The sequence below is a fragment of the Mobula hypostoma genome, chromosome 20 (assembly GCF_963921235.1).
Source record: "Mobula hypostoma chromosome 20, sMobHyp1.1, whole genome shotgun sequence".
Taxonomy (NCBI): Eukaryota; Metazoa; Chordata; class Chondrichthyes; order Myliobatiformes; family Myliobatidae; genus Mobula; species Mobula hypostoma.
In genome coordinates, this window is record NC_086116.1 from 22,031,552 (window position 1) to 22,046,827 (window position 15,276).

At 42.3% G+C, this 15,276-nt stretch overlaps 1 protein-coding gene across 4 annotated transcripts in view; it reads left to right on the plus strand.

Annotated features, from left to right (window-relative positions):
- The window catches only part of apaf1 (apoptotic peptidase activating factor 1), a 246,539-nt gene that overhangs the window by 37,144 nt on the left and 194,119 nt on the right, over window positions 1-15,276 (plus strand). For all 4 annotated transcript variants that reach the window (XM_063072508.1, XM_063072510.1, XM_063072511.1 and 1 more), the window contains exons 4-6: window positions 253-450; window positions 10,384-10,567; window positions 12,649-12,761. In XM_063072508.1, the coding sequence (XP_062928578.1) occupies window positions 253-450; window positions 10,384-10,567; window positions 12,649-12,761 (495 nt within the window). The remainder of the gene's footprint in view (window positions 1-252; window positions 451-10,383; window positions 10,568-12,648; window positions 12,762-15,276) is intronic.

Below are 15,276 nucleotides of genomic sequence, written 5' to 3' on the forward strand. Positions count from 1 at the left end.
CTCTTCCCTGTAGGCTGTATACAGAGCCTGTTTTATTGATTAAACAGTTTTTGCTTTGAATATCAATTGTCTTTGTAACAATGTTGTTAAATTTACATACTCTATCCAATGCTTAAATTGAAAAAAAATTATAGTGTTATGATTATGCTGGAAAGCAATTTCTGCTTATTGTGTCCAGTGAATGAATTGAATAGTTTTGTTGTATTTTGTGCAAAAGTATTCTTACTGGCTTTTAATTGTCCTTTCCCACAGTTCAAACTATACTGTGTGAAGGTGGTGTACCACAGCGACCTGTTGTATTTGTTGATCGGCCAGAGCTTGTGAAAACCATCAGAAATGAATTCTATAAATTGGAAAAGGAGCCTGGGTGGATTACTATATCTGGGATGGCAGGTTGTGGGAAGTCGGTTTTGGCAGCCGAAGCTTTAAGAAATCATGGAGTTATAACTGGTAAGTTTCATTATTGGTGAGAACTTTCACACTTTGTTTTCTTGTCTCTTCTGTAGGTAAATTTATATTTATTCATAGTTCTGAATATTCTTTGAGTTTCTTTTACCTTGATATGTATGTATCATATTTTAGATCAGTGTACCTTTGTAGACAGGCAGAATACATATAGTATTTTATTGAATAATATGAAATAAAATGTATTTTGCATGTAAAGCTTGGAAATGGAAGCTCAATTCTTTATTTTGTTGACACATTCATTAAGTCAAGGCCAATTTTAATGTATTGGAACCTATTCACAAGAGTGTTCCATGTAGGCTGATGCACTTCAATGTCTGAAAGTTTTAATTTACCACCTGCATCATCACAAAAGTGATTTATTTATCAATGCCTCCTTTTTAATTTTTATGTATATTTTTAACTCAAAATTGAGCCTTATTTTCATAGATATGTTATGTAAATAGAGATGGAGACAATTTGTACATCAAGTCAGGGCTGGTTTTTAGCACTGCAAACCAGATTGTGCTGGATCAGCTCCACCTTCTCATTGCATATCAAAACTCTTCCTCAGTCTTTGCACTGTCAGATCCATTTTGTTAATGTAGGAATACCTTAAGATGTTTTTTGCATATAATAAGTGGGGTAGCGGGGTGGAGATACACCTCTACCAAAAGAGGTGTAAGATTCTCCTTCCCTGTGCTAGCCTGCAGGCACCCTTGGACAAGGTGTTGTACCTGCTTAGCCCTCTGATCAGGGTCACAAGATGCCATGGGCACAGTTGACGGATCATCATACGAGCAGCTGGTGCATATCACATCCTAGTTATGTGACCATTGATGCCAGGCGGACAATCTCTGAAGGGTATTAATACTGGCTGGGGTCACCTGTCTTGTAAAGACATTACCCAGATGAAGACAAAGGCTAACCACTCCCTTCAGAGAAATTTGCTGAGAACAATTATTGTCAAAGACCATGATCACTCACATCATACAACATGACACTTGATAAGTGTATTAAGACCATAAGACATAGCAGCAGAGTGAATCCAAGGAAAGCATCTGGTCCAGATGGAGTACCTGACCAAGTACTGAAGACCTGTGCTGACCAACTGGCTGGTGTGTTCACCGATATTTTAAGCCCCTTGCTTTGGCAGTGTCTGATACCCACCTGCTTCAAGTAGGCTTCAATCATACTGGTACCTAAGAAGAACATGGTAACCTGCCTCAATACTTATTGCCCAGTGGCACTTGCATTCACAATGATGAAGTGATTGGAGAGGCTGGTGTTGAAACATATCAGCTCCTGTCTGAATGGCAACTTGGATCTGCTCCAATTTGCCTACCAGAGCAACAGGTCCACAGCAGATGCCATCTCATTGGCTCTTCACGTAACTCTGGAACATCTGGACAGATAGCAAAGATGCATATGTCAGGATGGTCTTTATCAATTACAGCTCAGCATTTACTACCATCACCCCTTCAAAACTAATCAGTAATCTCCAAGACTTACCCCCTTGTTCATTTCCTGGGTGTTACTATCTCAGAGGACCTGTCCTGACCTACTGTTACGTACCCTGTAATTGGGTTGCCAAACCAGCAGAAATGGATCACTCAGTTGGAGTCTGGATTACTAGAACTAAGAAAGTTTTATTAAAGAAACAAGCAACACAGTACTCTTATCGAAAGGATAATAAATGCAACAGTTCAGCAATGATAAACATACATGTACACAGAATTAACTTAACAGGATCAATCAAGCTCTATCGTTGTCTAGGGGCAAATGACCAGTTTCAAAGTGACGCAAAGTTCAGTTCGCAGTAATCGCTGCCGTGGGAGATGGACAGTGTGGGGAAGGAGAGAGAGCAAAACGAATGAATATTCAAAACAGCTCCCACACACAGACCTTCGCAGTCAGCTTTCGGGTGAGCCCTTTGTGATGTCATCTGAGGTCACTGACCGTGACCCCTCCGTTTCCAGATACGACCGTTTCTCTGCACTGAACCTGGCACCCAGGCAAGCGTGGACATACACCAGGTTCCCGCCAATCGTGCCTTTCCACCCTGAGCGTCTAAGGCTTGATCCTGCGATCAGCTGTCCAAAAGCTTTCCACCGACTTGTGAGAGGCGCACCGCTTCCAGGGTCTCGTTACCTCGGGTGTCGTGTGTGTCCTGCCTTAGCGAACCTGTCCCGTTTTATCCCCCTGCTGGGGTATCGCCTGTCCATCACTTCAAACAGTTCAGGGTTCAAAGGGGGGGGGGCCGCTCTAGACAGCTCTCTCCTTCTGTTATTCTCTCTCCCGTCCCTTCATTACACATCTCCAAATGCTGCTCCATTGTTTCCCTTATCTCTCTCTCTCCTGAAGACAGGTGGCAGACCAACTGCTGATCACACAGGACAGCTAACATCTTAATCGATGTGTATTCTTGTCACACTTCCCCCCCCTTTAAGGATTTTTACCGGGGGGTAAAAATTACAAACATGAATACATTATTTGATACACACACAAATATACAATCTTTATCAGCTATTTGGCTAATACAGCGAATTTGAAGTTGTCAACACCTTGACAGATAGTCAGCAATCACATTTTCTGTTCCTTTTATATGTGTTATTAATAATCCCTTAGACCAGGCTCCAACTTAGCAAACTTCATAGTGGCCAAAAACACTGATGAATTGCAATCATTGTAACCTCTCATTTGGTTTTGTCCCGGACCACAATAACAAGGGTCGTCCCATTCTGACTTAGTTTTCTCTCGCAAGGGCTTAGTAGAAGGGGGAGGGGTAGTGACCGCAGAGTTATTGCAAAACTTCCTACAGTACCCCACCATCTCCAAGAGCCTTCTGAGGGCCCTCTTGTCTGTCGGGGTTGGGATGTAGCTTGCATCGCTGCCACCTGCCCCTGTGTCACCACAATTCCCAGGTAAATGACCTTCGTGTGGCCGAACTCATTTTTTTCAAGGTTCACCATCAAGCTGGCTTCAGACAGCCGTATTAAATTGCCAATACACACCTCTGTGTTCATCAGCCCTTTAGTCACTGAATTACTCATTCTATATGGATGTTGCTCACTAGACTGACCTATTGTAACAGACACCACCCAACGTCCCAGTTCTTTGCATCGCCTCGGGACAATCAAACACACAGGTGCGAGTCGTTTAATTACTTCTCCTAAAGAGTCGCTTTGTTCGGGGATTAAGGGAGAGACCTTATCAGCAGACCTGGCCAAAACAATAGCCTTCTCCCATCTGGTCGATACCATACTCATCTTTTCAAAATGGTTTTTTTCTCTTATCAAGGGGACCCTAGCTTCATTGATTTCCGCGCTAACATCGACTAGGTTTGTTAGCATATCAAAAGCCTATGACCGTCTCAGTTCGTGTCGGTCATAATCAATAACATCCTTCCTCCTGGGCAGCCGGTAAACCTCTTTCATGATTCCACCAACTGTTTCCCCCAGCACCGCAAAATGTCCACCAGGGGGTACCTTGTGGGCCAGGTTAAAAACCTCATCCCCATAACTCTTTTGCACCACCCCCCATTCCTCATCTGTGGGCACGGCACTTGGTCTCCCTTGCTTCCTTAGCACTTCCTCCTCCACACAATAGCTTACTAGTTCCCTTGTCAAGTCTGTGTCAGAGAGAGCTGTCTCTGCCAAAACCATCAGCCCCTCGTCTCACTCCTGTGTCTGCACAAATTCTTTCCTGGCTAATGCTACATCTGTCCCAGCTCCCTCACTACCTCTTGCTTCACTACACTCCTTCTTTTCACTTTCTACCCCCTTCTCGTACAAGGTTGGCAGAAACGTCTCAGCTAAATTTACTACCGCAGTCCCGTGATGAACCTGTGAGTCCATGGGCGGGGCCTCAATGCTGGCAGGCTGACCTGTCAATCTCACGACTGAGAACACGATTTCCCTGGCGACGTCATTACCGAGCAAGACTTCCACGCCTTTCATCGGTAATTCGGACCTCACCCCGATCGTGACTGGTCCAGAGACCAGTTTGCATTGTAAGTGTACCTGGTGCAAAGGGACTGTCTCTGTCCCTTCTCCAATACCTTTGACCTTGACCTCCCCAGTCTGGGTTTCTGAGCTAAACTCTAATACACTCTTCAGTATTAGTGACTGACATGCTCCCTCCAGATCCGCACTGGAACTGGTTTTAACCCCTCCTTCACTGACACCAATCCGGCCGAGATAAACTTCTCGCGCCCTTCCTGAACTTTGGCAGACCTGTCCTTCCCTAGCGCTTCGTTTACCAGCTCGATACAGCCAGTCAAAATCGCTGTTTTCCCTTTTCCCGTCTCCTTCTTTGGGGCAAAGCACCTGGACGCAAAGTGTCTGACTTTCCCGCGATTATAACAGACGACCCCAGGAGACTTCCTACCAGACTGCTCCCGGTCTACCTTATCCTTCTCACTAGTCCCCGGCTTACTTTCTGACTTTTCCGACGGACTCTCCCCGCCGTCCTGACTACCCTTCTGGTAGCCTTTACTCGGGGCAAACTTCATTTTATGCGTCAACGCATACTCATCCGCTAACTTAGCAGTTGCAGCTAACGTGACTGCCTCTTTCTCACCTAGGTAGGGTCTCATACCCTCAGGGACACAACCTTTAAACTGCTCAATCAGGATCAGCTGCAGCAGTCTGTCATAATCCCCCTCTACCCCCTTCGAGGCGCACCAACGCTCACAATATGTCTGCATCTCACGGGCAAACTCTAAATACGTGCGGTCCCACTGCTTCCTCGCATTCCGGAACCTCTGCCAGTATGCCTCGGGGACCAACTCATAAATCCTGAGGATGGCCTCTTTCACCACCTCATACCTTTGGGCATCTTCCGCGGACAAAGCTGAGTAAGCTTGTTGGGCTTTCCCTTTCAGTACACTCTGAAGCAAAACAGCCCACTTATCCCTCGGCCAGTCCTGACTTGTAGCAACTTTTTCGAAATGGAGAAAGTACTGATCCACGTCGGTATCGTCAAATGGGGGAACCAGCCTAAACTCCTGGGTCGCCCGGAACCCTCCACCTTGGTTCGGCACGAGCCCCTGCTCGGCCCTTATCTCTAACTTCTCCGGCTCAAATTCCCTTTCCCTCTGTTTCTCCTCTCGCTCCAGCTGTCTGTCTGTCTGTCTCTCTCTCTCTCTCTCTCTCTCTCTCTCTCTCTCTCTCTCTCTCGCTCTCTTGCTCTCTCTCTCGCTCTCTCTCCTGCCTTTCTAACTGCTTCTCTTCGTGTTCTAACTGTCGTACCCGGAACTCGTGCTCGAGCCTCAGTTTTTCAAGCTGTACCTGTACCGCGTCTCCGGCAGGTTTTTCAATAGACACCACCCCAGCTCGCCTTGGGGAAACACACCTTTAGATGCATAGTGCTCTACGATAGCTCTGTGTATCTCCTCTCTCCTCATTGTCGACTTCCCCTTAGCAAGATTCAACAGTTTGGCCACAGCTACCAATTCCAATTTCCTGGCATCCTCTAATGCCTCCAAGGTCGGCGCCTTTATAAATTCCTCAGCCTCCATTTCTGCTGTTTGTCTTTTCTTTCTTTCGGGAATTTTGACCCAATCAATTTACTCCGTCCCAAATTTAGCGTTCAAAATCGCGGACGAGAACCCCACTTATGTTACGTACCCCGTAACTGGGTTGCCAAACCAGCAGAGATGGATCACTCAGTTGGAGTCTGGATTACTAGAACTAAGGAAGTTTTATTAAAGAAACAAGCAACACAGTACTCTTATCGAAAGGATAATAAATGCAACAGTTCAGCAGTGATAAACATACATGTACACGGAATTAAGATAACAGGATCAATCAAGCTCTATCGTTGTCTAGGGGCAAATGACCAGTTTCAAAGTGACGCAAAGTTCAGTTCGCAGTAATCGCTGCCGTGGGAGATGGACAGTGTGGGGGAAGGAGAGAGAGCAAAACGAATGAATATTCAAAACAGCTTCCACACACAGACCTTCGCAGTCAGCTTTCGCGCGAGCCCTTTTTGATGTCATCTGAGGTCACTGACCATGACCCCTCCGTTTCCAGATACGACCGTTTCTCTGCAGTGAACCCAGCACCCAGGCAAGGGTGGACACACACCAGGTTCCCGCCGATCGTGCCTTTCCACCCTGAGCGTCTAAGGCTTGATCCCGCGTTCAGCTGACCAAAAGCTTTCCACCGACTTGTGAGAGGCGCACCGCTTCCAGGGTCTCGTTACCTCGGGTGTCGTGTGTGTCCTGCCTTAGCGAACCTGTCCCTTTTTATCCCCCTGCTGGGGTATCGCCTGTCCATCACTTCAAACAGTTCAGAGTTCAAAGGGGTGGGCCGCTCTAGACAGCTCTCTCCTTCTGTTATTCTCTCTCCCGTCCCTTCATTACACATCTCCAAATGCTGCTCCATTGTTTCCCTTATCTCTCTCTCTCCTGAAGACAGGTGGCAGACCAACTGCTGATCACACAGGACAGCTAACATCTTAATCTATGTGTATTCTTGTCACACTATCACATAAATGTAATTGCAAAGAAAGCACGACAGCACCTCTGCTTCCTCAGTTAGCGGAGATTCGGTATGTCATTGAAAGCCTTGACAAACTTCTGTAGGTGTGTGGTGGGAAGTGTATTGGCTGGCTGTGTTATGGCTGGTATGGGATCACCATTGCCTTTCAGTGAAGAATCCTACCGAAGGTAGTGGATTCAGCTCAGTACATCACGGATAAAGCCTTCCCAACTATTGAGCACATCTAAATGAAAGTTTGTCATGGGAAAGCAGCGTCCATCACCAAAGATCCTCACCAGTCAGGCCATGTTTTTTTTTCTCACTACTGTCATCTGGCAAAAATTACAAGTGCCTCAGGACTCTCACCACCAGTTCAAGAACAGTTGCTACCCCTCAGCCATCAGGCTCTAGAATAAAAGAGGATAACTACACTCATCTATTGAGATGTTCCCACAGCCAATCATCTCACTTTAAAGATTCTTTATCTTGTTGTTTCATGCTCTTGTTATTTATTGCTATTTATTTATATTTGCATTTGGACAATTTATAGTCCTCTATATTCTTTCTCTATCATTGATCCTGTTTACAGTTACTTTACTCTATATTTGCTGAGTAAAGGCATCTGTTCGTCTTGCGAGACCATGGATGAGCATCTGAATTTATGTTTCCAAACCCAGCTGTAGGGAACTTAGACAGTATCTATGTTTTGTTTTAGTGTTTTAATTTTACTTTCTACTATAATCTGTTTGAAATTCTTTTCTGGAGCCTCACATTTTTCCGAAAATCACAAATAATTCTCTTGCAGAGGGAAGTACTGTTGCCTCTGTAAAAACAATGAAACCCTACATTCTATATCTGCGGGATTTCCTGAGAGTTCAGTGTAACAGGACAACAATTAGCACAAAATAAATGTTTAGGTTTAAACCTGAAGGGATTCAACAGTAATCAAAGGATCTTACTACAGTGTATCTTACTACAGTTGAATCAACTTTGTTTAGATCTTCATGATAACCGTTTTGAACTTTACTATATTGAGCTTCATGATTGCAATGGCTTCCTTTGAGGGTCAACTGAGCTATTTTGTTACCCCAACAAATTTTTCCACAGTTTTGAAATTTTAAAAAATAGTTCTCATCATAATTCAGTCTCTAACTACTTTACTAGATATTAAAATATCTAGTTCTGCATCCTGCTGAACTGAAGGCCAGTCTTCTAACGTTATAAAAAAATCAGAGAGCATTTGGAGCATGTAATTATAAATAATAAAGTCATCCATTAGTCTTGCAAGACCATGGATCTGCACCTGGAAAGTCATTCTCCAGGGCGCAGGCCTGGGCAAGGTTGTATGGAAGACCAGCAGTTGCCCATGCGGCAAGTCTCCCCTCTCCACGACACCAGTGTTGTCCAAGGGAAGGGCATTAGGACCCATACAGCTTGGCACCAGTGTCGTCGCAGAGCACTGTGTGATTGAGTGCCTTGCTCAAGGACTCAACACGATGCCTCGGCTGGGGCTTGATCTCACGACCTTCAGATTGCTAGTCAAATACCTTAACCACTTGGCCACAGTATGCTGAGTATGCCCACAGGAAAGAGAATCTCAGGATTTTATGTGGTGACATATATGTACTCCGATAAATTTTACTTTGAACTTTGATCCTCTCCACACTTACTCTATTTAGGCCTTTCAGAATGTAAGCTGTTGGTTGCTCTTACTGATTTTTTCCTTCTAAGTGCAATGGGCAGTTTAGTTTCTCTTTTCCCTTTCTATGTTTAATTCACTGAGTCATTGTCTTCATCTAGTTGGGGTAGGGACATGGGTCAATGAAAACAGTACATATCTGAAATGGGTCTTTATGTTAACCTGCACTGTTATGCAGACATTACTCTAATTTTGCTAGAGTAAAATCTGTAATCATACTGCTAAGCAACTTGGACTTTTGAAGGGGATTTCACGCGCGGTCACCATAATGCTGCTCTGAAATCACTCTATAAAACTCTTACAGAGTGACTGCATAAAAGCTTCATAGGCAGAGCTCATATTTTTAACAATGGTACCTCTCAAATTAAAATGTGTTGAGTGTTCTAATATTAAGGACGCTGTGACAGGATTAGAGGTTTTCAAAACAATCTCTCTAGATAGAGACATATGTAATCAATTATTTTTTGATCAATGCAACTTGATCCATCTTCTTTGACCACATCTCAAGCAGATAAACAAATCTTATAGAATTGTAGGTTTTTTCCAAGCGAATTTAAGATATGTACAGTATATTTTGAGAAGAGGCCAAATTTATACACGATATTTCAACGTCGTAATTCTGTTCCTACGTCTAATGGTTTTATATGCTTGAACATTCAAGTGTATTGGAACCACAGTTATTTGGCTTGGTTAATGCCATGTAAATGGACCTTACCTTGATTCCTTTATATTGCACCACTTCAGTAGTCCTTTCAATATTAAATTTTAGTCAATTCTATCCATTTCTTGACCCTAATACACGGAGTTTTCTGTTCACAATTTTTTTTCTTAATTTTAAGAATTCTGCATCTTGAAGTATAGCAAGATGTGAAATGATTGAGCCAAAAGTTGAGGACATAAAGGGGATGTATTGGGAACAGTAGGACATTGCAATAAAGTTCTGTTCATGTCACCTTTTCTCATTTGTTCATGTGGAACTTCACACTCACTAATGTCTTTGTCATATTGTTTGACTCTCAAGCAGCACCCTTCATCTATTAATCCACGTTTGTAATGTTATTGCTCAATGATGAAACAGTTACCAGGTTAATGAAAACCAACACATGTACTGACTAATCCATGTTCTCCTAAGGCCCGAATTCAGTAGTAAATGTTTAATAATAAGGCTTGGAGGCTTTCTGGAATGTTGGATCTTTATAATACATAACTATCAGTTACTTCTGTGGTAAGATGTCTGTTCCACAGAGTGCTGAACAATCATTTACTTGCAGCAAGCTGCCTTTGATATGCTTGCTGAGAACGGGGTGAGCATGTTGTTAAACTGATCCACCACGCTTGCTTCTCCTGACTTTGGCCCAGATTAGAAGATGCTATGATATGCTTGTAGACTGGTTTACATAAATACTAATGAGGAGAGAAAAAAATCACTTGCTTTCTAGCTTGTTGGTTATGTTGAGTGGTTAAGCGTTGCTTTAACAAACAGCATTATTTTCTAAATACACATTGTTGTAAAATACAAAATTAAAGTTTGAACTCACTTGTCTTGACATGTAGTACTACTTCTATGAAATGTTGAGTAGTTTAATTTATTCTGGAGCAACAACAAACTGCCGGAGGAACTCTGTGGGTCAGGCAGAATCTTTGGAGGCAAAGGGATAGATGACCATAGAACACTACAGCACAGATCTTGCATTAGGATTGACAGCATTGGCAGTTTCTTGTTTGATTCATTCTTTCTGGATTGTAATTTGGCAGAATGCTTTCCTGGAGGAGTACACTGGTTAGCGGTTGGAAAACAGGATCGTGCTGGTATTCTCGTTAAACTGCAGAATCTTTGCAGTCGATTTAACCAGGAATCCCACACTTATCCAAGTCCACCTCTTAACATTGAAGAAGCCAGGGACCGACTCCGTTTCCTGATGGCACGTAAATATCCTAGGTGAGCAGGTAAAAGGTTTTTTTTCTCTCCACCAATGTGACAAATGGTGAACTCTGTATTTTGTTCAAACTAGTATTGTACTGTAGGGAACGGATATCAAGGTTAACATAAATATACACACTGTACAGTGTAATCCTAATTTGTATTTAATTAACTGTTTATTTGATTGAATTATTTTGAACATGGAATTCCTTCTCTGTTTAGGATAATGTGTACAAAAATGTGTGCAAAAATAGGCGTCAGGTTGTTCAAACACGAGAAAAACTGCAGATGCTGGAAATTCAAAGCAACACACAGAATGCTGAAAGAACTCAGTAGGCTAGGCAGCATCTGTGGAAATGAATAAACAGTTGACATTTTAGGCTGAGAGCCTTCATCAGGGTTAGTTGCTGTATTTTAATAGGATCTTTATTTGAATCAAGCCCATAATAATGAGCCCACAATATATGAATTGCAAGATTTATGAGCTTGGGTGGTTACAACACAGTTACTGGCTCATAATAATTGGAGTTTGATTGGCTGACTGAGAGAACTACATTATTAAAAGTGGGCATGCCTTTGTGGTTGAGTTGGAAAGTCTCTTCTGGACTTTGTGCATTGAGATTTTGTTGCAATAGACTTTTTTGGGCGTGGAGTGGCTTGCGTCTATTTTTTTTACTTAAATATAGAACAGCTTTATATTGTAACCCGTCCAGGTTCACCTCTCCATAATTTATCAGAATGATTAAAACGAAGGAAGTAAAACTATTTTGAAGTGTAAAAGATAGCTGGATGGGCCGGAAGTATTGGTGAAGCAGGGAGTCTGCAGAAGGACTTGGACAGATTAGAAGAATGGGCAAAGAAGTGGCAGATGGAATATAATGTAGGGAAGTGTATGGTCATACAGTATGTTAGAAGAAATAAAGACCTAGACTAAATGGAGTCCATTCAGAAATCGAAGGTGCAAAGTGTCTTTCCTAGTGCAGGATTCCCTAAAAGTTAAATTGTAGGTTGAGTCAGTAGTAAGGAAGGCAAATGCAATGTTAGCGTTCATTTCCAGAGAACAAAAATGTACTGTAAAAGCCTTTGCTGAGGCATTATAAGGCGTTTGAGAGAATGCATTTGAAGTACTTTAGGCCTCATATATAAGAAACGCTTGCTCGTATTGGATAGGATCCAGAATAATTGTATACAAGAATAATTCCAGGAATGAAAGTGTTGAAATAAGAGGAGCATTTGATGGTGCTAGGCCTGTACTTGCTTGTTTTCAGAAGAATCACTAGGGATATAATTGAAATGTAACGAATATTGAAAGGCCTCAAGAGTGGATGTGGAGGCAATGTTTTCAATTGTGGGCGAGTCTCGGACCAGAGGATACACTCTCAGAGTAGAAGGACGGCCCTTTAGAGTCGAAATGAGGAACTTCTTCAGCTAGAGAGGGAGGAATCTGGAATTCTTTGCTACGTTTGGCTGTGGAGTCCAAGTTCTTGGATATATTTAAAGTCAAGGTTGCTAGCTTCTTGATTAATAAGGGTGACAAATTACAGGGAAAAGGCGGGGGAAAGGGGTTGAGAGGGAAGATAAAGCAGCGGTGATTGAATGGTGGAGCAGACTCGATGGGCCAAATGGGCTAACTTTCTCCTATGTCTTAAGGCAAATTACAAATATAAAGTCCTTGCAACCAAAAGTTTTTCCAAAAATTCAGGAAAAATTGCTTTAATAGATGCAAACAAGGAAATCTGCAGATACTGGAATTTCAAGCAACACACATAAAAGTTGCTGGTGAACGCAGCAGGCCAGGCAGCATCTCTAGGAAGAGGTACTGTTGACATTTCGGGCCAAGACGAAGGGTCTGGGCCCGAAACGTCGACTGTACCTCTTCCTAGAGATGCTGCCTGGCCTGCTGTGTTCACCAGCAACTTCTATGTGTGTTGCTTTAATAGATGTTCCACATCTAGGAGCAAGAAGTGTGCTTCAAGAAAGCTACATTTGTTAAAATATCTTTTTAATGTTTTAATTAATAATTGTCACATCTTTCAGATATTAACTGGGTGTGAAGCACTTTATATGCCCTGAAGTTCTCATTTTTAAATCTGATTCAGATCTCTTTTGGTCCTTGATGATGTTTGGGACAGCTGGGTACTAAAGTGCTTTGATGTTCAGTGTCGTGTTCTGATCACCAGCAGAGATATGAGCATCGCAGAAGCAGTATCAGGTAATGAGATTTTATTCCTAAAATTGTTTTTGCTATCATGGAACTTTGAAGAGACTAAGGAATGAAATATTTTTAGTTTTGTCATTGTCAGTTTTTAAGCTATAAAGATACTGTTTAAACAAGTGAAATTTTTAAATTGTGATCAAGAAATTATGGATGCAGTTGAACCTTGTGAATAACATGACTTCTATTGGTTTTGCTGCCTGCAAGTTAAAGACATTGCAGATGCATTAAACATAATTTTCTGAAATTGTTTGAGTTTCAGGAAATATACCTTTTTATTGAAAGGTGACTCCATTAGACAGGTAGAGATGGTAGGTAACTACAGCCTTGTCTGTTTAACATTGATTTTAGCAGCTTCCCTATGATCAACCCATTGGAGGCTGTGTCTGTGTACTTGAACAGTTATCAACTGATCAAATCCAGTCAGCGTTGATTTGTGAAGGATAAGTTATGTCTGATCAGGCTCGGCAGTTTAGTATAGTGGATCTGGGAGCAGTTGTAGAAGGGATTTGCAAAAGTGTTACTCAAGTGATGACCAAAAGTGTCATTGAGTGGAATTAAAATTAACTTGATGATATGGATTGAAAATCGACTAGGAGAAAGGATAATAAGCATGTACCCTAATTGACAGGATTGTGGTGCTACGTACTAATCTGTTCTTGATCTGTGTGATGGAAAGCTGTGAAGGAAATAGTGGATTCAAGTCCTTGCACATAAATGCTCATAGGTTACAGTATTGAGTACAAAAGGTGTTTTCTGGATTTTATAAGAGTGAGAGAAGACTTTTATGTTTTGTGGGGGAGTCTTGGAAACTGACAGTGTTGATGTGAGCAAGATTTTTCATTCTGTGCAAGTATGTAGATCTAAGGTCGCTTAAGACACAGGAAAATAAAAATTTTCTCTCAGAATTGTGATGGAGGGACAGATGGATAGATTGTTGGCCATTATGAAGATGAGTGCTAACTGCTGTTTATCTGCAATACAATGTTCACAGTCTTACCATGATCTTGTTTAATGGTAGGGCAGGTTGGCTAAGTGGCCTGTTCTTACCCCTAATTTGCAATCTGATTTATAGCCAGAAATTTGCTGCAAAAGGAATGAAAGTCATTGCTCTGAAGAAGAATTGTCTTAGTTTATTTAATTTCTGTGATGTTTTGCCCTCCAGGCTGCTGGAAGGAGCATAGAACTTTCTGTGAACACCACAAACACCACAAAGCTGTGAATGATTGAAAAGTTTTTATAATTATATAAAGCAGAAAAAGGTGGCTAAAGTGAACATAGGTCCCCTGGAGGACGAGAAGGATAATTGATATTGGGCAATGAGAAAATGGTAGAGGCTTTGCATGGCTATTTTGTGTCGTTCTTCATGGTGGAGGACTTGTCTAACAGGCCAAAGAGAGATGTTATGGATGTGATGCAAGATGAGGACCTTGATATAATAGCTGTCACTAAAGAAGTAGTGCTGAGCAAACTTTGGGCCTGAAGTTAGACAAGTCCCCTGGTCCTGATGGAACGCATCCCAGGGTACTGAAAGAAATAGCAGAAGTTATACTAGAGGCTTTGGTGATAATTTACCAAAATTCTCTGGACTCTGGGCAGGTCCCAGCGGATTGGAAGACAGCAAATGTCACGCCACTGTTCAAAAAAAGGGTTTAGGGAAAAAACAGGCAACTATTGGCCAGTTAGTTTAATATCTGTAGTTGGGAAAATGCTTGAAGCTATCATTAAAGAAGAAATAGCGAGGCATCTGGGAAGAAATAGATCCATCAGGCAGACCAACATGGGTTCAGCAAAGGCAAGTCCTGTTTGACAATCTTACTAGAGTTATTTGAGTATACAATGAGTGCAGTGGATAGAGGGGAACAAATGGATGCTACTTACTTGGATTTCCAGAAGGCGTACGGTAAGGTGCCACATAAAAGACTTCCCATAAGATAAGGATGCATAGAGTTAGTTGGGAGTGATGTATTAGCATGGATAGAGAATTGGTTAACTAATCGAAAGCAGAGAGTTGGGATACATGGGTGTTACTCTGGTTGGCAATCAGTGGTGAACGTTGTGCCGTGGGGTTGGTGCTGGACCCACAACTGTTCACGATATAGAATAATGATCTGGAAGAGGGGACTGAGAGTAGTATCTCTAAGTTTGCTGATGATATTAAATTGAGTGGAAAAGCAAATTGTGCAGAAGATATGGAGAGTCTGCAGAGGGAGATAGATAGGTTAAGTGAGTGGGCAAGGGTCTGGTAGATGGAGTACAATGTTGGTAAATGTGAGGTCATCCACTTTGGAAGGACAAGTGAAAGAGCAGATTATTATTTAAAAAGTGAAAAAATTGCAGCATGCTGCTGTGCAGAGGGACTTGGGAGTGCTTGTACATGAATCACAAAAGGTTGGTTTCTGGTGCAGCAGGCTATCAAGAAGGCAAATGGAATGTTGGCCTTCATTGCTAGAGGGATTGAATTTAAGAGCAGGGAGATTATGCTGCAACTGTACAGGATAATGGTGAGGCT